The following is a 27,113-nucleotide window of genomic DNA, read 5'->3' as shown; positions in this document are numbered from 1 at the left end:
GATTAAATAATTATTAATAAACAAAAAAAATCAAAAGGCAAGAAAAAATATATTCATTTAAAAAGAATAAATTGAGTTCACACCAACCTGCAGGCTTCGATGGGCCGGAGCTAGCAGCTTCTTGGCCCCGGGTCGGCCCAGCCCCCGAGCTTGAGCCAGCTCCTCCTCCAACTCCTGCTGCCGGGTGGCCAGAGCTGGATCGGAGCAGCCAGGAAAGAACCAGTCATCCTCAATCAGTTTTGTGCCACAGGGGAAAAGGGGAGGACGAGTTTGTGGATGGAAGTGAACATTAAAGTGGACTGGACAGAGGAGCAGAAGCGTGACGATGTTGATGGTGTTGGTGGTGAAGAATATGGAAATCACACACAGAAAAGCTTTTTCTAGGAGTGGAAACACTGAGCGAAGAGGAGAGGTGAAAGAATCAGGGATGGAGAAAAATATGGATTTCTATGTCTGCAACACTTCATGAAGAGACACACACTGCTCAAAGCCATGCACACCTAATTTGCATTGCAAAGGAAAACAGCATTCAAACATGTGGGAGACGGAGTGGCAGTGGGAGGAAGGACAGAGCCCGTCTTTATGAGTCACATTTAAAAGCCAACGCTTCATCGCTGAAAACGTGAAATCTGTGCAGATCTGAGAGGGTTCCTCAGGACGGAAGCAGGGCGGCGTCCGAACTGATCACCGCAGACGGTCCCATCCGTTTTGTGCAGACAGGCTGCTTGGTGGGTGGAGGGGGAGAAAAGGTGGAGGGCAGCTCCAAGCAGAGGGTGAAGCAGAGAGGGGACACAGTGTGTTCAGCGCTGATTAGTGTGTGCACAGCAAGCAGAGTTAGGAAGACATGGAAAGTTCCCAAAATCCGATGAGGCAAAGCGATTCAGTCCTGGGAGGGTCAGAACCGACTCCACTTCAACCCAACTCCAGTTTATCTCAGGGATTTTATGTGACTGACCAACACAAAGTAATGCAGGTTTATCAAAAGGAGAGAAAACGATGCAACGCTTCCAATTAATTCACAATAAAAATCTTAAAAGTGTGGAGTGCTTCTATGTTCAACTCTCCACGTCAATCTATTCAAGCACCACCATTGGATGCAGTTGACTCCAGCAGCTTTGCATATTTTTCCCCAAATCTTTTTTTTTTTTTTGTTGGAAGATTATTGAAGAAAAGGGAACTTCCCACAGCATGATGCTGCCACCAACATGGCCTTCTCATTCTGTGTTTTTCAGAAAGTAGCCATCAGATACACCTGAGATAGAGCTCACACTAACAGGTACATCCAGAGTTTGGATGGATGGATGGATGGAGCGTGATCAGACCCAGTAGATCCGTTAATTTACGACGGAGCGTTAGGCCCAGAGTAAGAAGAAAATTATTACGAGAATAAAACTTTAATGATACAAGAATAACTTTGTAATTTATGAGAAGTTGTAATATTACAAGAACAAAGTCATAATACTAAAATAAAGTTGTAATATTATGTGAATAAAGTTATAATAATGTGAGAATAAGTTTGGGATCTCATTCTGTTTGGTTCTGTGTAGATCTTTCAATAATTTCTGATGGTTGCACAGATTTTCTTGAAAGTTATCAGAGTAAAGGAGCCAGAATACAATTACATGACATTTCTGATTTTTAAATGTAAAAGAGGTGGAAATCATGTATTTGTGTTAAGTTTTGTGTTGGTCTGTCACACAGATTAACAATAAGATACATTAAATACAGTATCTGAAGTGTAAAAAATATCAGAGAAAGTTTTTCAAGGCATAGTCTGCATGTTAGAACAGAACACACACCCCAGTGATGCAGTAAGTTTAAAACCTGTGGCCTCTTACTCTTAATTACTTTTATATCAGACAATATTTGGTCCTCAGTAACTGATAATGCATCAATTAAACACCAATCTGCCTGTTAGTAAGGATGAGAGTGAAGGATCTCCGCCTGAAGCATTTTACTCCTCAGTTAGTGCAAATCTTCCCAAACACTGAGCTGAAGCTGAGACCAGGACACCACTGCTGCAGCGCAACCATTAGACTCCAGACCAACAGAAAAACTGGCACAGAGGACAAGAAGAGAGGGGAAAAGGTGTAAAAACAGAGGAAACTAAACGACAGACTCTGCAGCGCGGCCCGTCTCTGCACTGGCTGAAGCTCAACCCTGTAAAGCTGAGAGGAGCCGCAGGCAGTGCAGGGAGCAGGAGCTGCGCTGGAGGTGGAGGAGCCTGCATGCACAAAACTGATGGGAAACGGTTCTGAGTGGCTGCTCCCATCCCCGGAGCAGGGGGCCGGAGAGGGAGGCGGTCCGCGAGACGGGAGGCAGCGCACGCTAACTCAGATCTCCCACATGATGACGGCGAGGACAGGGGAAATAAAGAAACAGAAAGTGATGTTCAGTCAGACAACAGGGGAAAGAAACACAAAAAAACTCCACAGACTTTGGGCTCATTGAGACACGATGGCTGCAGCTGGACTGAACCTGCAGGCGTCAAACTCATCTTCATTTTGGGTCAAATTAAGGTCATGAATGTCCTTAAAGGGCCAGAACGTTTTGATAAAACCCATTATTAAACTGTTAAAATATTAATAAATAGATGTGTCTTCATTAAGTACTTCTTAAAATTAAACCATATTTAACATCTTTTCACACTGATCAGTCCATCCAGGATTTCACGACTGTTGTTGTGATTTTTGGCAAATCACAAGTTTTGTGGTGCTAATTTAGAAATGTAATTTAGACTGAGGGACCAAGAAATACTGCCACCTACAGGTGGGAGTTAGAGTCACTTAAACCCATTTAGAACTGCAACTACCAAATATTTAAGGAATCAATTCTATCAGTTATTCGGACGATTAATCAGATAAAGAAATTGCCACATTCTGCAGAATTTTTTACTCAATATGAAAAATACACTAAAAGAGGAAAATAAACAATTCCTTTATTAAAATAAGAAAATAAATATTATATTGTCTAAAATACAACAATAGCAAAAGGTGCTTCATATTTTCTTACATAACTTGAACCAGTTGAAGCTCAAACTGGAGGAGCTCTGGATGGAAAACATTTACAGTAAAAGGTTTTCTTTACATAAATTAAATATTAATATATGTACATATATTAAATGCCATTTCTTTGTTTAGTTTTTTTGCTATTTTTTAGAATCTGTGTATTCGAGATAATTAATTGATTACTAAATTAGACAATTATTTCTGTAATCAATTAATCACAATGAATCTTATTAACCGTTTCAGCTCCAAACACAAAGTTTTAAGGCATTTTTGGCAAAAAAAAAAAAAAGATTTGCAAAAATCTCACAACTATGTATTACCGAGATAAAAAGAACCAGCTGATTTTTTGCATAAATTTTTGCAAAAACCTGGAGGGACTGATTGACGTAGTTTGGTGTCTGTGTTTTTTTGTGTTGTATTTGTTGCTGCCTCTTGGCCAGGACTCCCTGACAAAGAGGAGTCCTTATCAGAGAGGTTTTTAGTTGATTAACTTCTCAATTAAAAGGGATTTTTATCCATTTTACCAGGATAAAAATAAAGGTCAAATAAATAAAAACATAAAAAGCTTTGGCGGGCCAGATTTAGTTAGACATGTGCTTTATAGAGGTGAATCTGGCTTTAATGAGACTAAAATAAAAACATGAGAGTTGCTGCGTTATGAAGGACGACGGAGCAGATTAGGTGTGCGTGAGGTGAGCGGATGAGCAGAAGGATCCGGTTCTGGTTCCTATCCTGCAGCTGCTGTCTCACCCTCTCGCTCCTCCTCCATGTGGCTGATCCGCAGCGCCATGGCCGCCCTCTCCTCCCGTTCCTCCCGGACGCGGCCCCGGGCGCTCGCCGCCTCCGCCACCATCTCCTGCCACTCCAGCACCTTGCTCTGGGTGTCGTCGGTGCTGCCGGACTCGCTGGCCTGCAGACAGAGGGTAGACCCGGTGAGGAGCAGGTCGGGACGCGGCAGGTGAAGGCGGGGGGAAGCGGTGCTGACCTGGGAGGCCGCCCTCTTGGTGAACTGCTCCAGCTCGGCCTGCAGCGTCCTCTGCTGCTCCTCGTACACCACCAGCTTCGCCTCCAGCATTTCTGACAGGAAACGGCCAGACGTTCACGGCCGCGGCCTCCAGTCGGAGGAAAATCACAGGGTTCGGTTTCCTTACCGCTCTTCGCTTTCAGCTCCTCGTACTGATCCACCTTCCACTGGTTTTCCTCCCTCTCCTCCTCCAGAGCCGTGATCCGACCCCGGAGCGCCGTCAGGTCCGGAGGAGCAGCGCCAGCCTTACAGGAAGCAGAAAACAGACGTTTTACTTTCATCCGCTCCATTTTACAGGGTTCACATATTTATCCACAGAAACATTTTCAAGTTTCAAGTAGTTTAAAGGCAAATTTGCAGCTTTTCCTTCTCCAAACTTTGGAAATGAAAACAAATCAAATGAAATCTTCAATTCACTATTATATAGTTTATTAGTATTAATAATGTCTTGTGATAGTAACATACATTCTACACCAGGGACAAGATAAACTAACTGAAATGTAACAATATTTTCTGTCCTGAAATGTCTCACACACCTGCCTGGTCTGACAACAGTTAGTGAGAAAAATGTGCCTGTGTCTTTTATTAGGCGTTTTAAATATCTGGTTTCAACTGTAAATAATATTTCCCAACTTTAGGCTGTAATCACTTTTGGATTGCACTTTATTGCTCAGCTGAACAGAAATTAAAACACTTTCCAAACCTTGAAATCGCCTCATTGAAATGAGTTTCACTGCAGCTGCTGCAGACGAAGCATTTGGATCTGGACGCTAAAACTCACCTGGCTTTTCTTCAGCTCCTCTTCCAGCTGTCGGATCCGAGACTTGGACCAAGCTTTCATTTTCAGGAACTTGGCCTCTGACCTGCTGGCCTCTACCGTTTTTTGCTTTGCTTGAGCTGAAAGAAAACAGAAAACTAACTAAATTATCAGAAACCATAAAACCAACCAGAAATGTTCCACATGTCACCAGTAAAATTAACTACAACCTTCCAGCTCTGCCATCCTCTGGACGGAGGCCGGATCTGTCGGCAGGTTTCCGGTTCCTGAGGCCTCCTTGCAGACAGGTGGCGCCACTGCAGGCGAGGCTGTGCGGCGCTCCTCCAGCTGCCCCAGCAGCTCCGTCTGCAGTCGCTCCATCTGGTCCAGATGCTGCGCGCTCAGCTGCTGCAGCTCCACCTGGTGCTTCTCCATCAGGTCCCGCAGCTGCGCTCGCATCACGTGCTTCTCCGCCTCCATCTTGGACTCCAGGCTCTCCCGCTCCACCTGCAGCCGCTGGAGTCGCTCCGTCAGCTCCTGTCGGGTCAGACAGAACCGACACAACGTGACAACAGGAGCCAAAGTATTCAGACCGCGGGAACCTTTCTACATTTATTCACTTTGTAACAAGAAACCAAAGATTTATTTTATCAGGATTTGATGAGCAAGAAGCAGAAAAAAGTATAAAAAGATTCTGATGTGGAAGGAAAATGATTTTTAAAATAAAAATTACTAATGAAAAAAAGGTTAATTAAATATTTTTTAATTAAAATAAAATAAAAATTTCAAAATTAAATGAATATATATACAAGTAAAATAAAAATAAATATGCTACAATTAAAAAATGCATAAAATAAAAACATGTAAAATATATAAAAATATAAAAAATAAAGATGAAATAAAAGTATATATATATTAAATAAATAAATAAAAATGTGAAAAGCATTCAGACCTTCTCAGTGAACACTTTGAGCTCCTGTCCCTACAGGTGCAGCTGCTGGTCTGTTGGGCTTTGAAAATTTTTCTCAATCTTCCTTTAAATGTCTCTAAACAGTTGTCAAGTCTTGCCACAGATTTATTTTGTACTTTGACTAGGCCATTCCAACACATGGATCTGCTTGGATCTAAGCCGTCCCATATCATCTCCAGCTGTGTGTTCAGGGTGGATGATGGAGGGGGAACCATCAGCTCTGACCAGCCTTCCTGTCCCCACAGCATCATGCTGCCACCACCGTGTGTTCAGGATGAGTCCAGTTATCAGTCTATATCAATCTGTCTGGAGCGACATCGTGTGTTTGCACTGGACTGAGGGATTAATAAACATTCATGATACATTAGTCTGATTTTTATTTGTAAGGAGTGTCGAAACTTTTGAGGTCAACACATTAAAAAAAGACAAAAATGGGACGATAACGATGATGAAGCAGGTACATTACAGATTCTTACATTTATGAAAGTGTAAGAACAAATTTACGGGGTACACATTTATTGATGCCATTTCCCTTAAGGTAACCAGAGGGTCACAAACTCGATTTTTCCTGTTCATTGGTTTGGTTTGACGGTAGAGAAAGGACCTGCTGACCTTGATCTGCTGGTCCCTGCCGTCCACCTCTCCCTGCAGCACGTCGATGACCTGCGTCTTCCCGTTCAGAACCTCTTCCTTCTCATGCAGCTTCTGCTTCAGAGCCTTCAGCAGCTGGGGGGAAACAGGAAGTTAGAAGGCGTTTCTAAGCGTTTCATTGGACAGTGAGCGGCGGTGCGGTACCTGCTCCAGGTCGGCGCTGGCGTCTGATTTGGCTGCCAGCCTGAACAGCTCCTGTTCGTGCATCTGGTTGATCTCCGTCAGCTGATTATCTTTCTGAATGATGATGTCTTTAAACGTCTGGATCTGAAAACAAGATGGCGGCGTTATTTCTGCCTCTGCTGCTTCAGTTTGAGCTGCCGTGTGGAAACCTACGTTCTGCTTGAACATGCTCTCCTTCTGGCTGTACTGCTCCTTCTCTGAGGCCAGCAGCTCCTTCAGGCTGTCCGTCTGCTCCAGTAGCAGACTGTAACGCTCCTCTGACTCCTCTACCTTCTTGGTCAGGCTCTGCACCAGCAGCTGCAGCTCCTGCATCTCTCCGCCGACCTCCAGCACCTGAGAAGAAGACAGGAGTTAAAACATGTGGATGCTTCCTCCATCAGAGAAGCAGGGGTTGGATGTTAGAAGAGCTTCACCTTCTGCTGAGGTGCAGCAGCTACAGGGTGATCTCCGGCCAGTCCCGTCTGCAGGTGGACGATGTACGCCTCCTTTTCTGCCAGCCTCCTGTCCCTCTCTGTCAGCATGGCGTCCATCTCCTCTCCTCGCTGCTGCTGAACCTCCAGCTCCTTCCTCTGGAATCATTCAGGAACAATTAACATCTACCAAGACGTCTCCCAAACAGAAATAACTGAGTTCATTTGCACAGTGAATATTATCCACCTTGTTCTCCAGTTCTCCCTCTTTCAGAGAAAGCTGCTGCTCCAGTTCCTCCACCTTCTTCTTCAGCAGGACGATCTTCCCCCGACTGGCCTGCTCTCCTCCTCCCTCTGAAGAACCCTGAGGGACAAACAGCTCATTCAGCCGCCATCATCATCATCATCATCATGTAAATAAAACTGGAAAATTAAACCAAAGAAGAAGTAAAAAAAGAAACAACTGGAGATTAAATATGATTCAGTAAAACAAAACTGAAAAAATTAAATATCCTACCATACAAAAACAAAATAAGATCACTCAATAAAAACTAAAAATAAAATAAAATTTAACAAAAATGAAAAAAAATGTAATTTATTAGAAGCAAAGCAAAGTAAAATACAACATAAATATATTAGAATATGTAGCAGAATAACATCTATAACATATTTTAAAGTAAAACAAGAAACTAAATAATAAAATCTAAAAAAATAATAATAATACAATGAAAATAGCAAAGAAAGTAACTTAAATCTGTAGAGTTCATTTGTTAGTGGAGATCCTGTCTTTCCTCAGACCTTCTTGCTGTGAGTCGGCGTTCCGGATTCTCCCTGCCGTTTCTTCAGCTCCTCCAGCTGTGATGTCAGAGACGTCACCTTGGCCTTGTTCTGGAGGCGGAGCTTAGACAGCTTGGCCTCACACGCCTCCTTCTCCCCCTGAGGCACAAAGCCCACAAATCACCTTCGGTTTAGTCAGAGCAACTGAAGCTGCATTAATTATGGAGGATAATCAATACTGTTTAATATGGTTCTGTTCATTTCTGCCTTTGTTTTGGCGTTCAGGTCAAACATTCACTGAGTTCTTGTCTCACATCCCGTCTCTCAGTGAATGCTGGACTTTGCCTCCAGGGGTTAAAGGTTAACCAGATCCAGCTCCAGGTTGTAGGCGGAGCCATCCAGAGTGGGCGGAGCCTGGCAGGGAGCCGCCCTCACCTTGAGCTGGTCGTCTTTGGAGCGAAGCGTTGCGTCTTTTTCCCGGATCAGCTCCTTCAGTTGGGAGACGAGCTGCTCCGTCTGGATCAGCCGCTCCGCCATTTCCTCCACAGGAAGTTCTGCAGCGCCAACAGGACCTGCAGCGGCTGCAGCGCCGCGAGGGGAGCCGGCGCCCTGAGGAGGAACGATGAAAACCACAGATCAATCTGTTTCTGGATAAAACTTTATGTAGCCAAAGCATATTACTAAGAACTTATTGATTCTTTTTATGATTTATAACAGAAATGCAGTGAAAATAATCAGAATAACTGACAGGTTTCTAATTAAACAGCTCCTTCAGTTTTCACTTCAGATTTCCAGACGTAAACTTTAATTTTTCATCCTTTTCAAACAACTTTATAAATATAAATACTGAAGTTTCCTGAGGATTTATGGCAGATGTTGAGAGAGTGAGAGACATGCAGCAAACTTTCTACTTTACATTGAAGCACAGAAATAAACTAACTGGTTAAATACAAAAATTTTACAATTATTTCTAAATGCTGCTCTGAATAAAGCAAATACAGCATTTCAATATGCCTTTTCTCATCTTAGATAACAACTGAACAATATTATGAATGACTGCCTTCATACTGAAAACAGTTCAGTGGGATTCAAACAGGAAGTTGTAGCTCAGTGAAACGCACCAAGGTCAGCAGTTTGACTGATTCCTGTTAATCTGGACATGAAGCTCAACATTAACACAGATAAACCTGAAGTTATAAAGTCAGAAATACCTGGAGCTTCAAACGTTACCACTGCTGGTGAAAGCTGGTTGTAAAAATGCAGCAGATTAAAAGTATGGGATCATTTTATTGCTCCATAACTGGAGAGCTACCATCCTGCAGCGATGCATCACTGCTCCGAGTCTGAGCTGAAAGACTGGAGCTGAGGAGGGAATTCACCATCTGGAGCAGAAATGCATCTAAAATCTGCAGACAGCTGAACCAAACCTCTAACTGAATGATATTTTATTTCAAAAATGTTTCTTTTTGCTCTTTTAGATCATTTACGGTAGTGTATTTTTAAATTATGCAAATTCAGGACTTACAGAGGAGCCGGGCTCTCCCTCTTCCCCAGAAAACCATTTCAGCATGGTTGATTAGAGCCCTGGAATACACAGACACACACACACACACACACGCACGCACGCACGCACGCACACACACACACACACACACACACACACACACACACACACACACACACACACACACACACACACACACACACACACACACACACACACACACACACACACACACACAGAGAGAGACACAGGAAGTCAGCTTTCTCTTTCACATTCCAACAAAAGGCTGCTGTTCAGGTATTTCTAGGAGAAACACGGACCAGTCAAATCAGATTAATGTCCTGCAGCTCAAATAAAGAAACATTCAATGTTTTTCTACCCAGTTTAAATTATCTTTAATGGTTTGAGTCCTTCATAAATCCTCAGCAGCGGCATAGTTTAGTGATCTGTTCACACATGAAACACATGATTTTCTAAACTCAACTCATTTGGTCTATAATAACTCAAACCAACAGCATATAATACATTAATAAAGGTCAGGGATGGACACTTAAATGGAGATTATCTTGTAATTGGTCCATTTTATGTTGTGTTTAAAACATTTCATTTCTTTTTGTTTTATGTGTTTTCGTTATTACAATTTGTAATCAGAATCAGATAAACTTGATAAAAATCTCAAAGAAAATCAGAAATCAGGGAGAAAATTCAGATTGGTGCATCACTAGTTATTATTTCCTCTGGGTTATCTGCATGTGTTAGAGATAGAGTTATGAATGAATTAATCTGATTCTGATGTTATTTCTGTCATTAATCCTCCTGACTAAAACATGCTACTGATGCTGATTATTATGAATTTTGAGAAAATTAACAAAGAGCCTGTCAAATTATTATTTTTTCCAACACCAAACATGTGGTTCACATGGGACCAGTGTAGGGTCATGAATCCATTTAACAATTATTTTCCATCTGTGGTTCTGGAGGAACAGTTTGATCATTAACTTCCTTCTCTGATGCAGTTTCCAGTTTTCCATTTACTTCCCTAAGAGGCCTAAAGCTTCCCGCCACTCATCACGTTCATGAAGGTCTAAACTTTATCCTAAAGAACCTAGAATTTATTTTTAAACTTTAGAACCAACAACCAGCCGGTCGTTTCTCTTTGCAGTTGAACCAACAGTGGTGGCAGCATCATGCACAGTGTCTGGTTCGAACTTGTGCAAGAAATTTAATCCATGTCAAATATTATAGTTATATTTGCATCATATAGTCCATATAACTTTGTTTCTGTGACAGGATCCAAACGGTTCTCTGGATGGAGCCTGAAACACCAGAGCCAGCTAACAAAGACTCTCATGTTTAAATATTCATCATCACCATGTGAGGGAATCAGATGACCTCTGACCTCAGCAGAAACGCTCTGAGGTCAGAAGTCATGTGATCGCTGGGACAGGAGCCAAGCCTTTCACCGCTGGACAGAAGAAAAACTCCTGCAGGATGTTTAACCAGCTGCTGGGAGAATGACAAAAATCTCAGGTATGAAACAAAATATATCCAATATACCTGCTGTCTGGCTTTTAAACATAAGGAAAAACTTTATTTAGATTAAAAATATCTAGTTTATTTTACAAGTCCCTGTGAAAATATTCTATTCTTTCGTTTGGCCAAGCAGATAAAAAGCAGATAAATTATTTGCTATATGATCAAAAACAAACGGTCCTTTGCTGGGACTCATTTGAATTGGTTCTGACTGGTTCTGTTGAAGAATAATTCAATAAAAACGTTGCTGTTTGCAGCCCAGACCAGCAACATGTCAGCGTCTGGTTCTGGCAGGGAAGTTTTCTGCTCCTCTGCTGGGTGGAAATAATGATCATCTAGTGACTGAAGGAAGCACAGAAAAACAGAAAACAGGAAGATACCGCAGCTGAAATCATCAAGCCAAGATTTTCTAAAAACTAGTTTCAATAATCAAAGAAAAAATCTAAATAATTTAAAAAGCAGTGCTTAAATGATTTTATGGCTAAATGATTGAAATGCAAGTTCTGTCTATTAGTATAATATGAAAATATAAAAATATATATGAATATTTAATTCCTGACCAATTGATATATCCCAGAAACCAGCGTAGCACGCAATAAAACAATTATATTAACAATATTAGTTCTAATATGGGACTTTAAATAAGTGTAAAAGCAGCCAGTAAATAGAAAAACACAATCAGAAAATGTGAAAAAATACTGATCAACACCATTTTAAAAAATTAAAAGCACAGCAGCTGAGAAATTAAATAAAAATAAATAAACAGGACATTGAATATCTGTTACAGCTGATGGTAATGTGTAATATCTGAACATTAACGTTCCTCCTAAGGCTCTTTTCTCTCTGTTTAACCAGTTTATGTAGGATATAAACTGTCTGGTGAATCTTTCCAACTATTCCACTCATTTATAGAAACACAACATTCCTATTGAGGCAGAAACAAGCCAGCCTGTCAGGACCCGAGGCCTGTTCAACACATGATCTGCCTCATTCATTGAGCCTGTTGGCTGTCCAGCCAGAGTCAGAGTGCAGATAAAAATCCGGTCAGACTGGTTCTGTCACCACAGCAGCTTACAAACTGGTGCAGCTCTGACACATTAAACTGGGCTAATCTCCGAGTTTATGAGGAGCAACAGTTACAACCAGCCCAAATCCAGCAGAGCAGGAGCCAATTAAAAACATTCCTGATCAGATTATCAACTGCTGTTATTTTCTTACTTCCAAATCCATATATTACATTTTATGAACACAATACAGACGCCGTAGATACACCTTAAGGCTTCAGCAACAGGCCCAGACATGTCAGCAGATTAAAACGCTGCTTTAAACCAGGCTAAGGCCACACACCGTCCAGTAGCTTGGAGCTAACTTCTTAGCTAACCATTTAAACGCCTCTCGGCTCCCCGGCGGGTCATAAAACACGCAGGCTGTTCAGTTTGAAAGCTTACCGCGCTCACAAGTTCATGAAGAACCCACCCGAGTCAACACCTGGTCCAGAAGAGTCCGGCAAAGTTACATTTTATTACATTTAGAGTACAGATCTTCAACGGGACAGAGGTCTTGGACACATTTGTCAACAGACTGAGAAACGTCTGCGCATGCGCAATTCGAACAGGAAGAAAAAACCTTTTCACGCTTTTTCCATCAGCAGCTACAAAAAGAGATATTTCCAATAAATTACATTCGCATGGATCTAAAATGTATATCACAGGAATACAGGTAAGGAATAAAGTCTTCTGTTCTGTTGTCATTTGTTTTTCCTGCTATTTTTTTTTTGTTCTTATCGTAAAATATGAATCAAAGAAGGAATATTTTCCAGGAGAACTACATGAATATCATTTCCGGTTTTGCTTCCAACCTAAGAAGATTCAAAAAAGATTTTGAAATTGCTTCCTTTTCATGTGAGTACACAATGAGAAAGTGGATTACTATTATTTTATTAACTATTTAAAACATGCCTCCTTGTTTTTTTACTTTTAAAAATTCAAACGTAAGTAGATTTGTTCACATTTTATTGTACAAAAAACAAAATGAATCAGCGATTCCTCTTGGATCTTTAAAGGCGAGGGAGAAAAAAAATAGATATCAAATGAATTCATAATGTATTTTCCTTCCTCAGCCTCCAGTCCTGCACCTTGGTGAGTCTGGTTGCCTTGCAGTGTCAGAGGCAGTTTTGATTTATAAAACTGGGGGAAATGAGATGGTCACCCGGTTCTACTGAGAGACGTTTGGGTCGGTGATATGATCCTTACCCATTATGATTGATGGACAGGATGGTTTGAACTTCCTCCTTCTCCCTCTGCTCTCTGGTCTCCGTCCATCCCTTTTCATTTGGGGTCATAGTTCAGGTATTATCTGAACATTTGAATCAGCAGCTCCCAGTTATAAAGACAATACATTGTTTGCTTATAATACAATAACTCTTCTTGCAGATCATCTTTTGAAAATGGTTATCTAATCCCTCAGACTCATTTACTTGTAGTTACCAACAGATTCCTGTTGGAGCTGCAGTCAAACTGAGGAACCTGTTTTTACTTTTTCTCCAGGATTTATTCCCTTTGAAATGAGGCAGTTATGGTTGCAACACTTTTATATCTTTGCTTTTAACTTCTTTTCCATGTTGATCATTAAACACTATTTGCTTTTCTGCACCATTAGAGTGAAACTATCTTTTGGGGTAAATGTAGTCTTTCTTCTCCTCATTAGAAGCTCCGTTTGGTTGGTAGATCAGTGAGTGGATTATTCTGGATCGAGTTTCTGATTGCAGTTGATGTTCCAGAAACACTCGCAGCTCCATCACTCTAAGAAACCTGTCTCAGCCTGATTCCTTGGCCTTCTAATCTCTCCTCCTAATCTTAAAAATAAGCGTGGAAGTAAAAAGGCGTCTGTGTGAAGGCAGCAGATATAATTCTGGCGGTTAAGGAGCCTTACAGGCTAAGAATAGTCCGTCTAATTCAATAGAGTAAAAGCCCCCATAAGGTCTGCATGAAGCGACTGGAGGATCGTTTGGATCTGCAGTCTGATTCCTGTAAACACAGAAACTAACACATCGCTGATGGGAATCTGAAAAAACCCATTAAAACCATAAATGATGACAAAGTCAAGTGTAAAGAGAATCAAACTAGTCATTTTTCCAAATGTTTCATTTATTTTTCAGTAAAAGTGGAGTCTAATGAAGAGTTTGAGCAGCTAAGATGACTCAAATTGCTCCCCAGTTTTATTGTAGATTTTTCTAAATGAAGCTTTGCAACGTTTCAGGTAAAAAACATGTTGTGATCATTTTTTTAAAACAGGCACAGGGGGAAAAACAGTTACAGACCAAAGTGAAAACCATCTAAAGCAGGGGTGGGCACTCCCGGTCCTCGAGGGCCGGTGTCCTGCAACTCTTAGATGTCTCCCTGGTCCAACACACCTGAATCCAACAGCTGAATCTCCTCCTAAGTGCAGTCAAGTTCTCCAGAGTCCTGTTAACGACCTCATTATTTGACTCAGGTGTGTTGAAGTAGAGATGCATCTAAAAGTTGCAGGACACCGGCCCTCGAGGACCAGGAGTGCCCACCCCTGATCTAAAGCATATCTACAGTTATTTTCTACTCTTATTTCCATTTAAATTGATGACAAATGAGATAATAATCATCTTTTCAGAAATAAAATCTACACGTTTTCAGAGTCCAGTTTGGTCACTGATCTCAGAAAGTATATTTTATAATATTTCTGAATTTTTTTATGTTAATTTATCTGTTTGCAGAAAAGTATGTGTGCATCTGAAGGTGAATAAAAGCACAATATCCTTAAATAAAATAAAGTTGAGCTGCCAAACCTAAGAGCTTGTAGTTTGGGTTCTACAGACTCCTGGTTCTGGTGTTCGTATGGGTTTTCTGTTCAGCAAAAGAGACAAAATGTGGTTCAGAAAGTTGTACAATAGAAACATCAACCTTCCATGTTGGAGGAAGGTTGTTTAGACTTTTTTAAATATGAGGTCACAACAGTGTAAAAGGTGTTTTTAAGCCTGTAGTTATCAGTTACAGACAAATTGTTGGATTAATCCAAACTTGGAAATTTCCAAAAGTTGAAGCAAAAGTTCAAACAGTGAGAGGAATGGAATAAGCTTTAAATGAGACCGAGCGAAGATCAAAAGGCTTCTGCTTGAAAAATGAAAATGTGTCGATCCAAAACGTTTGTCCAGCTCTGCAGAGCAACGGCTCAGCAGACAGAATCCACTTTCCCAGAGTAACGGCTGAAGATCCTCTATCAGGACGCGCCAACCTGCTGAAATGCTAAGTTCTGTTGGCAAATATGGATTATTTTGAAGGAAAATGGGAAAAACCTTTTCCCAGAAAAACAGAACCTGAACATTAAGGCTGGCCGCTGAGGTTTAGTCCAGTGTGTCTGTTGATGGTAAGGCTGAATATTCCTGCAGTCTGGAGGACTCAGTTCTTCTTCTGCTGGGTTTTAATGAACCAGGTTTTAGGCGCCAAGTCCAGTCGGAGCTGCTCCATGAGCCACGGATCCTTCTCTGCTCCCTCAATAAACTCCTCCAGAGATATCTGACCTACAGACACAACACAAAGTTTAAGAGTTCACACTGAAAGGAAACAATACTGTTCATTTCCAACGGAGCGTCTTCCTCCATGTTTTCACCTACTGTCTTTGTTTTTGTCCGTCAGCTCAAATATCCTGTCGCAGATGTAGTCGACAGTTTCCACATTCGAATCATTATGCCATTTAATTTTGGTGATGATCTGGATAAAAAGAAACATGATTATGTCAATATTTTAGCAAACATTACCATGATTTTGGACGAAAATTGTGAATATGTTCATTCATTTCTACAAATTAATTTATTTTATGATTTCTCTAAAAGCTGATGGAGATGCAGAGATGGTCCCTGCTTCCCTGCTAATATTTCTTAATTGGTTTCTACCAAAAGTTGCACAGTGTTTTTGTGGTCATAGTTTGAGATGTTTAGATGGCGGCTTTGCAACAATTTGTCTCCAAAAAGCAAAATGCCAACGGCTCTGAAGTGAAAGTGTAAACAACAAATAAAAAACAGAAGTTATTTAACCTCAGAACCACATTTTCAAACATTTATAAGAGATATTTATGACTGTATTTACTACCATGTTTCACAGCCTGCAGGTTGTAAAGTGAGGAGGATTATCTGGAGTAAACAGCTTCTCTGTGCTGCTTAAAATACTCCAGGGTTCACAATAGTTTACTTTAAAGCTCAACCAGGTTCATGTTAAACTTTCCAGCTGCTCCAAATGCTTTTCATGAAACAATAAGACTTTTTAAAAACCTGGCACTGAAGACTCACTTTGATAATACGCCTCACTTCCTGATTGGTCAGGCAGCCATTCCCATCGTTGTCGTAAATTTTAAAAGACCACTTCAGTTTGTCGATGAGTTTTCCACGAAGAACGAGGTTCACGGCTGCCACGTACTCCATGAAGTCCAACTTACCGTCCTAAACAGAACCAGGAGAGATGCTCTGTGGATCACTGAATCCTAACCCTTTTTCCACACCAAAACACACGTTACCTTATTGGTATCAAAGGATTTAAAGACAAGTTCAATGAAAGCCACCTCCTCCTCTGATGATTTGCTGCTGACGCCAAAGATTTTCTTGAATTCATGCAGGTGCAGGTTTCCACTCGGACATTCATCGGTGAATTTCCGGTACAGTTCCTGAATGTTCTGCAGAGTCACTTCTGTATCGGTGGTGGCCTGGACCTGACCCATGACTTCAGGCAGGAGGCAGCAGGAATCCCCTCAGGTGTCGGATTACGGAGCAGGAACATCAGGATCCCATCGGTCTGCTCGGACCTTTCCAGAACTGGTTCTCCTACTTCAGGAACACCTACTGAACAGATCCAGTTATATCCCAAACAAATCCCAACCTCTAAGGAAACTTCTGGAATATTTCCTAGCTGCTCCTTCTCCACCATGCAGTGAAATAAAGTTGGGGAACTAATCTGCAGAGTGTTTGACTGTGGAGAGGAGCAGAGATTAAAAGGCTGAATCCACCAGAGCGTAAGCGAGTGTTTGTCGATGTGTTGATCCGATGAAGCGTGTGAGGAGGCGGTTTACCCAGGCTGACCTGGCAGGAGAACAGAAAACAGTCCTGTGATTGGAGCCGCAAAGATATAAACAGCTTCTGAACGAGCTGCATTATCAGTGTCTTTATGTTCAGAACTGAGTTTAACACCTTTGTTGTTTGATTGCTGAATTGTAAATCAATATTAGTTTAACTGACTGAGAAGCTTAAAATATCCCATAATGTTTCTAATATACACAGAGACTTGATCAGGTGTATTTATCTCCAGTTGAAATGTTTTCTTTTCCATTCTTCCCGCACTTCCCTGTTCCACCCACCAGATGTCCTCGTTTGTTTTTCAGCCTGATTTTATTATCAATAATCAAATCCCACAATCAATTAAAGCAGAACCAAAAGGCAAAACGTATCTCTTAGTGTTTCTGATCTAAATGAAGAGATGTGGAGTCATTTCCTGGGTATTTGTTAGAGTGACTTTGGGTTTCCTTTCAGACGTTTCATCATTTAAGATTTTCTAATGTAAAAATCTGAATATGAAGAACACTTTATAACATTTTTATTGAAAATCACAGAGATTTTCAATAAAAATGGTCCGAAGCTGAAAAGGTTTGGTCTGATTTAATGTCAAGCGGTGAGAAAAATCATCAGTGTGTCTTTTTAATGAATTCTCCTCATTTTAAAAGCTTCCTCTGTTTTGAAGATCGGTTGGAATATCAGGTTTATAAGTTGTAGTAAAAACAGGAAACTTGTCCCTGCAGGTTATCTTTAACCTGCTGATCTGGTTAACCATGAGTTCCCCGGTCCAGTCAAAGTCCCTCATCCTCACTGCAGGAATCTACATTCATTTGTTCATTTTTAGCTGAAGCACAACATGAATCTGTAACTTAAAGTTTTATTCATCTTCGTATCCTCACACTGACAGCCTCGTTAGATTTAAAGAGACACCGAAATTTTCCAGTCTGGAAGTTGGTAAGAAATCAGAAGAGCCTTTACTGTTGAGGTGAGAAGAAAAACATGTTTTAATTAATAAAATGATGCAACAGGAACTTGTCAGACTAAGATACAGTGTATGAAAGATTTTAACATTTTGCATTAAATCCACAATCAACTTCCAGATCAAGAAGTTTAAATATTTTTAATTAAAAGTGATTAAATCAGCTGCGAGCACCAAAACTTCAGCTTTTCAAATATTTACACAATTGCATCACTTCCTATATCACAGTCAATGGAATAAAATATTCCAAGCTGAGTATATAAAAGAACACAAAATAATAATATTTATTTATTCATTTATTTGTGGCCTGGAAGTAGATTTGACTTGACGTTTTTCTCAGCATTACAGAAAAACGTCAGCAGAGGGCAGCAGACTGACTTCTACCCCATCAAAACTGACTGGTTGATGATATATTATTATTTATTAACCTGTATTTCACCAGGAAAATCCCTTTGAGATAAAAAAAAAAAAAATCTCTTTTACAGGTGAACCCTGGCCAACACTGGCGTCGGCTTGCAGAGTTTACTAAAGATTTGTAGCAAAACAGAAAAAATGAATATCATAAACAAATTATTTAAAAGATTTCAGTTTCAGTCCTTTTTATCTCCAGACAAGTCAAAGAAAGCTGCTGGTTGCTGAAACCTCCCTTGGTTTTATTTGACCTCCTCTGAGTGTGAAAGTGATGAAAAGTCTGAGAAGTGTGGCTGAAATGTTGGTGAGATATTTGTAAAGTAAACATCTGCATTGGGTCAAAAAAAATGGATAAACAATTAGTTTCAAACCTCATGATGAAAAATCACTTTTTACTAAATGTGTGTATTTGCGAGTCAAATGAGGTAACAGTAGATTTATTTCAAGAGGTTGGATTTTATGCAAGAGTTTAACAAGCTAATGAGCTTAATGCCTGGGAAGCATGCCTCCCAGGAGAAACGGGCCAGTGGTGCTGATCTCTTTACACGAGTCAGTCGGAGCCTTCGCAACGGACAGACGGCCAGAACCTCCTGATTATTGTCAAATCTTCAGGAATCGTTTTGACCCAAGCAGCTTGCAGCAATGAGACAAGAACAAAGCAGCAGCGATGAGGAGGATGTGGCTCAGATTCAGGGGATGTGCCTCATTTTCCTGAGGGAATGTCCCAGCGGCGCCCTGCATCTACACGAGTTCAAGAAGATCTTCGGCGTCCAGAGCAGATCGCCGGAGGACTCCCTCTTCCTCGAGACGATCTTCCGCTCCTTCGACACAAACCAGGTGAAGGATTGTTAACTCTGCCTGCCAGAAATCAGGTCCATGGTGTGGTTTGTGTAACTCTGCCTGGTTTATCCACAGGACAACACGCTGGACTTCATAGAGTACGTCGCCGCCCTAAACTTGATCTTAAGAGGAAATCTGGAAGATCATCTCAAATGGTCCTTCAAGATGTACGACCGGGATGGGAACGGAAAGCTGGACCGGAACGAGGTGAAGCTCCTCATAAGGGTGAGGAAAACCTGCTTTATCCAAAAGTTATTGACAGAAACGTCTGATGGGAGCAGAGATACAACGATGACGAGTCAAACTGTGAAATATTAACAAGTTTTTCTACAGCAGGAATCTCCTAAAGGTGGACTTTAGTGCCCCGGTAATCTGGGATTAGGGCAAGAGGCTAAGGTCATGTTATGTGGCTCCATTGACGGAAAAAGTGTTGAGCAGTTGTGATCCTAAGTACCTTTAACCTGGAGATCAGGTGGTTCAACGGCTCAGGTGTCCTGGGCATGGCGGAGGGGTCAGGATGTGCAGACCACATAATCTGGGTTATGAAGGGAAACTCTGCTACTCAATAGGCTGGTTTCTGATTTAATGAAGCTTTTTCCAGTTAGCTTCATATTGTTGAACTGGTCCATTTGATAAACGTTAGCGGTTGGGTAAAGCAGAGTTCGGACCCTCTGGACGAAGCGAACTGGATGGTTTTTCCTTCAGCAGCAGCGAATCCTCTCTCTCCATCCAGTCCTAATTTATTTGAATCAAATTTTACTCATTATTTTTATTTGTCCATTTATTACACTACTTTCTACTATCCTCCATTCATTTTGATGCTGAGATCCTTCAGTTTTGCTTTTAATGAAAATTGTTCATTTGTGAAAGTTGAGTTAAAATTCCTGGATTCTGACATTTTTCTGACAGATTCTTCATAAAATCAAACTTCAGAAGAGCGAGGTCGGACTGACTCCGTCCCAGATCTGTGATCGGATCTTTGATCTCGTTGACAACAACAATGACGGTAGGAGAACAAATTCAGGCGCAGCTCCAAAAATTAGAACATGGTGAAAAAATGACAGATTTTTTACCATTTCTTTTAGAAAAGGAAACTCATAGATTGTATAGATTCATAGACAGATGGAAATATTCAGGCCTTCATTGCTTGTAATGTTAATGATTCTGGCTTAGAAAGAATTCAGAGTCTCTGAAAATTTAAATATTACATCAGATCAATAAAATTATATTTATTCAGAAATTTCAGACTCTGAATGTTTATTTCTGTACATCCTCTCTGTTTGGTCTGGACTCTTTTTGCTTGATTTAACCTCCAGCCTCAGTCCTGCTCTTTGTGAGATTCCTGAATGGATTTTGCTTGACAAACTTCTTAAGGCTCCAGTTATCTGTTGCTCATGCACTTTTTCCTTCCACTCAACTTTCTATCAATGTGCTGTAACCTTTTCCACAATATTCTACTTTTCTGACACAAAAATATTAGGTTTTCATTCTCTGTGGTCCAGAATCATCTAAATAACAAGAAATAAAGACGATAAATATTTCACTCCATGTGTAATGAATCTATAAATGAGACAAATTATCTTGATAACTCCTGTTTGATGATGTCCTATTTTTTATGTACCAACATTATTAAAATGATGCTGCAGATTGTGTTTGATCACCCAGAGAGATTCAAGGAAGACATTATTATTCGATTTTTTTCTTTATGAGTTGAAACCAGCTTGTTGTGACTCGTTCTTTTGTAAAAATGAAGACATGGTACCAAGAGTCTTTTTGGTCTCTGTCCTCTCAGGTGAGATAACCCTGACTGAGTTCATGGAAGGGGCCAAAAAGGACCAGTGGCTCATGGACCTCCTCAATCTGGACGTCAACACCTCTGGCTGGGTGACCCAAAACTGCAGAAAGCTCCCATGATGCCTTGCAGTGAGAGCAGCGTCTTCATGAACTCTACTGTTCTGAACCCCTTTCAGTTTGGAGCTGGACCTCTTACTGTGGCAGAAGTTCTGCTGGGCCGGTCCGATAGACGGCGAGTGATTTCTGTCATCAGATACAGACAAATTAACTGCTAAATATCCACATTTATCAGGTTTCATTCTCAGTAGATTTGCTCTGTTTGGATATTTGCTGTTATTTTTAGATCTTCATAATGATTCACTGAAGTCATGAATATTTTGGAGAGTCATTTTAACACTTTTTAAATTCCTCTGTGGTTAAAACTGAAACCTTTTCAACATGTTGCATCCTAGAAGCTGCGAATGTGCAGGAACTATTCGATCCTGATGTGAAGGAGGACGGTGCAGTAAAAACCCAAAACCCCGACAAGTAAACAGAACAGAAACCTTCTTCATTTTAATTCTGACATCTGATAGACGCTGCTCTTCACTCGTTTCTCTTTCTTTACTCATTAAGACCAGATGAACAAACTTAGCTGACTGAAAAAACTGATTTATTGTACAAATTTGCATGTTTACACAGACATTTGCAAAGCTTTGGATCCATTATTATTATAACACGATAATCATGGGTGAAGATTTGATTTCAAAGTAGAATAAAGTAATTTCAACACAATCTGGTAAAATTTTATGTCATCAATTAAAATCAAATCGTACGATCACATGACTGAGTGAGATGAGTTTCTGACCTTGCAGTTTGGCTGAAAAATAAATAAAAATGAATAAAAAACAAACAATAGCTCAACTGCTGCGGTCGGTCAGTGAAACGACTCCTGCAGCCTAGACCCCGTTCTTCTCCTCCTGGATGCTTTTCCAGCTCTGACTGGGATCTAGGCGGTTCCAAACTGAGCCAGATCACTCAGCTCTACGTCACCAAACTCCTCCCAGGGGCAGATCACTGCAGCATCTGCAGGGAAACAGAGCAGCATGAGGGAACAGCTCAACACCACCAGGATCCAGGCTGAATTTGACCCTCAGACTCACCGTCCAGCCCCTCCATCCCCGGCAGAGCGCTGTCAAAGCTGGTGGAGAAATAAAAACTGGATTAGAAAGAGAAGAAAACCCTGAAAGCTGAGTGCTGGGAAGACTCTCCTCACCTTTTCTGTCCAGGTTTGGGAGCTTTGCTTTTAAACTGTCTGCTGTCCTTCTGCTTGAGCTCAGCTGGACTGGGCTTACCGGCCTCAGGTACTGATGATGCATTCATGTTCTCCACTGTGCATCAGAAAAACCAAACATTTCATAAGTAAACAGGAATCTGTGGCACATTAGAAGAAGTTGGTTAAATTCTGCTATATAATGTGAAAGAACAGAGAATGTAAGTAAATATGATACTGACTATAAACATTGAAAAGTGAATGAACTTACTTGTTTTCCAGATGTTAGAGATGTTTCTCTCTGCAGACCAGATAAGAAGCAGCTGCAAGACAAAGAAGGATTCTTCTTTCTTCTTGCGGTCTCTGTCTCGGTTCTCCTCGTCCTTCTGTCTGCTTTTATACCCTGCAGGGATCAGCTTCCCCTCAGCGCTCAGGCCGATTAAGACTTATGACTAAGCCTCATTAATTCAAGATACCCACAGCAGCTTGTTGGGACTCTTTGTTTATGAAATGTAGAGACTCAAAGACAAATAAAATTAGGATTTTTGTCTTTCATGGGAAACATGGAGGCCAGTTGGGAACACTGCTGCCCAGTCTGGTGTCTTTCTGCATGGAGTTCTCCCTGTGATCACTGGGTTTCTCTCCAGGTACTCTGACTTCCTCTCTGTTAGCTTAACTGGTCTCTAAACTGAGTGTTTTCATGGTTTTCTGTTCTGTGAAAGTCATTCTGATTTAGATTCTCAAAGGCCTTTAAGCACTAATTAGAAATATTTATTTTCCGGTGTTTTACCTCGTAATTGTTCTCCATTTTAATTGATTAAAATAAAGCGCTGCTGACAGAGACGTGGCTGAACGGCTCGTCTGCTCCGGGACAACAGGATGAGTCACACAGATAAACGTTGCATAACAAGGATCATGTCCAAATCTGCAGGTGGGTGAATCAGCCTCAACCTTTCAACAGCATCTGCAGATACACACGTGTGTGTGTGTGTGTGTGTGTGTGTGTGCGTGTGTGTGTGTGTGTGTGCGTGTGTGTGTGTGTGTGTGTGTAACATCTTCATAGATTGTTTCAAATGAGCGAGTGTTACCGAATCCTCTTTCCGACACCTGAACTAAATCACCTGTTCAGCTTTACTGGTGCTTAGAAACAGCATCACACAAACAGAGCGATGCAATATTTCTAATATGATTAAATGTGTGCACGAATAAAATAAACAGTACTAAATCTTTAAAGTATTTTTGACTTTAAATTAGAATACAATTTTAAAAATGTTAGCATCTCTGAAACAACTGTTGCTAAAATAAAACAGCAACTAAAATTCTTTAGAAATATTTGCAAAAAATGGCAACATTACCAAGAATCTCCTGATTAACTCGCCATAATTTATGGCATCGATGCTGATGTAAGAAGATGAGCTTAATGAGACACAGACGTGGTTCTTGAGTACAAAGTAGTGAATTATATTGGAAATTAGTCAGGGATCATATTTACAGTATATACAGTTGTGCATAATGCACAAGTCTGCTACAGTCAGATGGTTTCAAACCCAAACGTGGGGATGTCATGTAGACACCAACAGCTGGGCTGCAATAGGAGAAATGAACTGCAGTAGCCACCTGTCAACCCACAGAGGGCAGTACTGCAGTACTGAGATGGTTTTAGGCCGAATATTAAACACATTTACATAAAAACGTCACAATTTGTACAGAAACATAGAAATAGCAACTTAAAGAACCATTTATAGAGTTTATCTGCAAAGCAAGTTGTTTGGGGGTTTATTTATTCTTTAAGGTCTGACTAGTGATGTAATAATCATTACTAGTCAGATGATGATTAGTGTAATAATCAGTATAAGGTAGAGAGAAAGCCTAAGGAAGCTAACATGCTACGTTCAGTCAGAACAACAGTGAACATAGTCATTCTGTTTGGAAAGATTAAAGAGAAATCTGTTTGTTTTCAGGTAAAGACAAGATCTTTCCTTTGTTCCCACATGGCCAGTTAAAATCATAAACAGCAGACATGATGGTGTTTGTCAGTAATCTGATGAACTCCAGTCAACTGAGACGCTTTTCATCAGGACTGTTTGAGATAAATTCTGGTTGAATCTCAGTGAATCCACCACCGTTTCTCTGAGATTAGCCTTAAAATCTGCTCTGATCAAACTTTACCTTCAGGCTCCTGCAGCTCATCTTTCCTGAACCGGTGCAACATTTCCATGTGTCAAATAAAATCAGAAAACTGGGAGCTTGATCCAAACCCTTACATACTTTGTTCCTTCTTCCTTTTTGTAACTCCTGACTGAAAATATAACCTCCATGTTAAAGAATGAGAAAATGTTTGACTTTCATAAAAATATTTTTTAATTTCTCTTAACTTTCCTGAAATTAAAGGGGAGGAGGAATTTTTTTACCTTTACTGAATAAAAGACTCCAAATTTCTGACTTTATCTCTCCTTTAAAAAAATATTATGTTAGGAAGAAACACCAACAGAGTCAATGATATTCAAACTCGGTGACTGGATGATTTCCCTGAATGTAATAATAATCCTAAAAGAAACAAAACTCAAGGACTAAAATAATTTTATTTAAAATTACAAACTTTGAGAAATATTAGTGGTTTTGTGTGAAATACAGCAGAATGAATGAGAAAATTAAATGCAGAGTTAGTTTCTCTATTTTATTCAATATATTCAACAGATTTTAATAATCCGCTGCAAACAGACAGATTATAATATAATATTATATTATATATTATATTTTTATTGGAAGCAGCTGCATCAACTATCAGGAACTTGTAAGGCTCTGAAGAGTAAACAGATGATCATAAACATTTCTGTTCATATGTAAGTCCATGAATGCATCTTCATGATTTATTATTATGCTTGTAGATCTGTGATGTTTCTGCTCCTCATCCTCAGGATGAAGGGGGAACAGGAACAGCAGGAAGTCTTCCTGAGGGCTAAACGGTTCCAAACTGGGCCAGTTCGCTCAGCTCCACGTCTCCGTATTCCTCCCAGGGACAAACCACTGCAGCGTCTGCAACAAACCAACAAAACCAGTTAAATGTTTCACAGAAACCATCACACCCACTGGGAAACCTCCAGTAAACTCACCATCCAGACCTTGCATGGCTGGGTCGTGGCTGTTGACTCTGTTTTCAGGGAGACAGAAACATTTCTCACTCTGCTGCTGTTCATTAACTTCCTGTCTGAGGTGAAAGGTCATCTCACCCTTTCTGTCCTCGTTGGGGAGCTTTGCTCTTGAACTGCCGGCTCTCCTTCTGCTCCAGCTCTGGTGGAGTCGACTTGGTGCGTCCAGCTGCTGCTGCTGCTGCTGCTGCTGCTGTGGAGTTCATCCTACTGACTGCATCACAGAGAGACCGGATTCAAACCATCAACCACCCTGGAGACGACCTTACTGTCCTGTTTCACATGCCATGAATGCATCTGTTGATGTAATTGTAGGAGATGTGTTTAAATATATTTAATAGCTTAATTTGGACAAAACTACATTATTAATTGCATGTTTTTATATTATTTTAGATAAATTATAGTAAAAAAAAAAAGTTTGATTGGAAGGAGACCAAACACTGAGATAAATACTGATAACTCTAAAGTGCATTTAAAACATTGTAATTTATGAGCTGTGAATATAATTTGCACATATAGATAAACAGTCCTCCAACTGAAGAAACTGCAGCTTTAAATAAGTTTTTCTATATTTTTATTCATTTTTTTACCATCCTTATGTTAGTTTGACAATATTTCGTTGCAGAATATTTAGTTTCTCCCTCCCTCTTTACATTCAGCGTTGACTCTAAATAGTTCATATATTCACTCTTTCAGTTGAAATAAAAAAATGGTGACACATGACAAACGTTTAAATTTGATATAATAAAAATCCTCCTACCTGTTTCTGTTGGTTAGTCACTGAAATGAAAAGCAGCAGTGAGACAAAGAAGGAGTCTTCTTTCTTCTCACAGTCTCTCTTTTCTCCTGGTTTTTCGCCTCAGCAGCGTCTTTATGCGCCTCCATGGACCGACCGCCTCTCCCAGAGCCGATTTAGGCTGCCGGCTTATGACTAAGCCTCCATAACGCACAACAACTGGAGAACAAGCTGGATTTTATTAATATTAGCTTGTATGACAGCTGTTGAGGTTTTGTAACTGGCATAAATAAAGGGAAAAAAGCTGTTTACTACAGGAATCTAGGAAATAGACATCTGTTTGGATTGAATTTTTCAGCTTCAAGCATTCTAGGGGAAACAATGGATGAATATGACAAAGAAGCACTTGATGTTTACTGTTAAGTACGGTGGAGGACCTGTGATGCTGTGGGCCCTGTTCCCCGTCAGATGAGAAGATCTCAGCTGTTCCTGTTGGAGGATAAGTGGACAATCTGATTTGGAGAAACTAAATTGTGAAAGTCTTGCTCACTGGTCTGTTCTCTCTCCAAACTAATCGGATCCAATTTGGCACAATTGGATTCAGAAAAGAGGCGTTTAGATCAACGGGCTGCAGATTACAGACGCTGAGAGACTGGGTCAAAGATCGGACCTCAGAACAAACCTTATGAGCTAAAAGAGATCTGGAGACCTGTTCCAGGTCCAGACTTCAGGTTTGGTTAAAGAATCAGGACATAAAGTCATGTCTCAGGTTTTAGATCCGTCCCACACAGACGCTGATGGCTGCAGGTCAAAAGGTCACCTGAGGACAACAGCTTTCCTCTGTGCTGCATGTTTGGAGGCCGCTGCACTAACACCTGATTACAATTCGGACACCAAGCAGGGAAATCTTCCTTCACTGAGAGGCGTAACAGACAGAGAGTTAGAGATTCTTGTATAATTTAATAAAAATCCACATGAGACCAGAGGAACATGAGGAACATCAGCTCAGATGGACGGCATCATTTCCTACCTGCATCCAGGATGGGATTTTAGTCCTGAGTCGGT

At 40.6% G+C, this 27,113-nt stretch overlaps 5 protein-coding genes and 1 long non-coding RNA gene across 9 annotated transcripts in view; 2 read left to right on the top strand and 4 right to left on the bottom strand.

Moving 5' to 3' along the window:
* Positions 1–12,407, bottom strand: part of LOC102225117 (golgin subfamily B member 1-like) — a 32,650-nt gene extending 20,243 nt beyond the window's left edge. For 2 of the 4 annotated variants that reach the window (XM_023332473.1, XM_023332474.1), the window contains exons 1-15: positions 12,266–12,407; positions 9,306–9,364; positions 8,216–8,389; positions 7,802–7,939; positions 7,251–7,367; positions 7,007–7,162; positions 6,747–6,926; positions 6,555–6,677; positions 6,372–6,485; positions 5,020–5,326; positions 4,814–4,929; positions 4,160–4,277; positions 3,994–4,085; positions 3,758–3,918; positions 88–238 (exon numbers count right to left, since the gene is read on the bottom strand). In XM_023332473.1, the coding sequence (XP_023188241.1) occupies positions 88–238; positions 3,758–3,918; positions 3,994–4,085; positions 4,160–4,277; positions 4,814–4,929; positions 5,020–5,326; positions 6,372–6,485; positions 6,555–6,677; positions 6,747–6,926; positions 7,007–7,162; positions 7,251–7,367; positions 7,802–7,939; positions 8,216–8,389; positions 9,306–9,350 (1,992 nt within the window). In that variant the 5' untranslated portion in view covers positions 9,351–9,364; positions 12,266–12,407. The remainder of the gene's footprint in view (positions 1–87; positions 239–3,757; positions 3,919–3,993; positions 4,086–4,159; positions 4,278–4,813; positions 4,930–5,019; positions 5,327–6,371; positions 6,486–6,554; positions 6,678–6,746; positions 6,927–7,006; positions 7,163–7,250; positions 7,368–7,801; positions 7,940–8,215; positions 8,390–9,305; positions 9,365–12,265) is intronic. The other 2 variants (XM_023332475.1, XM_023332472.1) reach the window with 2 other exon arrangements.
* A 2,180-nt stretch (positions 12,408–14,587) lies between these two features.
* Positions 14,588–16,807, bottom strand: LOC102224858 (guanylyl cyclase-activating protein 2-like). Its single transcript, XM_005809513.2, has 4 exons — positions 16,359–16,807; positions 16,135–16,284; positions 15,463–15,559; positions 14,588–15,369 (listed from the first exon to the last, which is right to left on the bottom strand). The coding sequence occupies exons 1-4, from the start codon at positions 16,557–16,559 to the stop codon at positions 15,248–15,250; spliced, it is 570 nt and encodes a 189-aa protein (XP_005809570.1). The 5' UTR covers positions 16,560–16,807; the 3' UTR covers positions 14,588–15,247.
* A 2,015-nt stretch (positions 16,808–18,822) lies between these two features.
* On the top strand, positions 18,823–21,685 carry LOC102224594 (guanylyl cyclase-activating protein 2-like). The gene is made up of 4 exons (XM_005809512.2): positions 18,823–19,114; positions 19,193–19,342; positions 20,027–20,123; positions 20,910–21,685. The coding sequence occupies exons 1-4, from the start codon at positions 18,920–18,922 to the stop codon at positions 21,029–21,031; spliced, it is 564 nt and encodes a 187-aa protein (XP_005809569.1). The 5' UTR covers positions 18,823–18,919; the 3' UTR covers positions 21,032–21,685.
* Positions 21,547–22,537, bottom strand: LOC102218990 (retinal cone rhodopsin-sensitive cGMP 3',5'-cyclic phosphodiesterase subunit gamma-like). Its single transcript, XM_005809493.2, has 4 exons — positions 22,435–22,537; positions 22,167–22,281; positions 22,054–22,091; positions 21,547–21,976 (listed from the first exon to the last, which is right to left on the bottom strand). Coding segments are annotated over exons 1-4 (231 nt in total). The 5' UTR covers positions 22,436–22,537; the 3' UTR covers positions 21,547–21,899.
* Positions 22,538–22,719: 182 nt separating this feature from the next.
* LOC111608348 lies at positions 22,720–25,165 on the top strand. The gene is made up of 3 exons (XR_002752616.1): positions 22,720–22,810; positions 22,992–23,094; positions 25,082–25,165. It is a non-coding gene; the product is annotated as an uncharacterized LOC111608348 (long non-coding RNA).
* LOC106699947 (retinal cone rhodopsin-sensitive cGMP 3',5'-cyclic phosphodiesterase subunit gamma-like) lies at positions 24,793–26,063 on the bottom strand. Its single transcript, XM_023331900.1, has 3 exons — positions 25,394–26,063; positions 25,277–25,314; positions 24,793–25,199 (listed from the first exon to the last, which is right to left on the bottom strand). The coding sequence occupies exons 1-3, from the start codon at positions 25,516–25,518 to the stop codon at positions 25,123–25,125; spliced, it is 240 nt and encodes a 79-aa protein (XP_023187668.1). The 5' UTR covers positions 25,519–26,063; the 3' UTR covers positions 24,793–25,122.
* Between the last annotated feature and the right edge of the window lie 1,050 nt (positions 26,064–27,113).

The sequence above is a fragment of the Xiphophorus maculatus genome, chromosome 4, assembly GCF_002775205.1.
Source record: "Xiphophorus maculatus strain JP 163 A chromosome 4, X_maculatus-5.0-male, whole genome shotgun sequence".
Taxonomy (NCBI): Eukaryota; Metazoa; Chordata; class Actinopteri; order Cyprinodontiformes; family Poeciliidae; genus Xiphophorus; species Xiphophorus maculatus.
This window is presented reverse-complemented; position numbering and strand designations above follow the sequence as displayed.

Coding starts and splice junctions, on each gene's coding strand:
- LOC102218990 (XM_005809493.2), bottom strand. Junction 22,092..22,166: donor CCCAAACCTGGACAGAAAAG/GTGAGGAGAGTC, acceptor TTTCTCCACCAG/CTTTGACAGCGCTCTGCCGG. Junction 21,977..22,053: donor GGGGATGGAGGGGCTGGACG/GTGAGTCTGAGG, acceptor GTTTCCCTGCAG/ATGCTGCAGTGATCTGCCCC.
- LOC106699947 (XM_023331900.1), bottom strand. CDS start 25,518: ATGAACTCCACAGCAGCAGCAGCAGCAGCAGCAGCAGCTGGACGCACC. Junction 25,315..25,393: donor CCCCAACGAGGACAGAAAGG/GTGAGATGACCT, acceptor CCCTGAAAACAG/AGTCAACAGCCACGACCCAG. Junction 25,200..25,276: donor AGCCATGCAAGGTCTGGATG/GTGAGTTTACTG, acceptor GGTTTGTTGCAG/ACGCTGCAGTGGTTTGTCCC.
- LOC102224858 (XM_005809513.2), bottom strand. CDS start 16,559: ATGGGTCAGGTCCAGGCCACCACCGATACAGAAGTGACTCTGCAGAAC. Junction 16,285..16,358: donor AATCCTTTGATACCAATAAG/GTAACGTGTGTT, acceptor GGTTCTGTTTAG/GACGGTAAGTTGGACTTCAT. Junction 15,560..16,134: donor AAGTGAGGCGTATTATCAAA/GTGAGTCTTCAG, acceptor CTTTTTATCCAG/ATCATCACCAAAATTAAATG.
- LOC102224594 (XM_005809512.2), top strand. CDS start 18,920: ATGAGACAAGAACAAAGCAGCAGCGATGAGGAGGATGTGGCTCAGATT. Junction 19,115..19,192: donor GCTCCTTCGACACAAACCAG/GTGAAGGATTGT, acceptor GTTTATCCACAG/GACAACACGCTGGACTTCAT. Junction 19,343..20,026: donor AGGTGAAGCTCCTCATAAGG/GTGAGGAAAACC, acceptor TTTTTCTGACAG/ATTCTTCATAAAATCAAACT.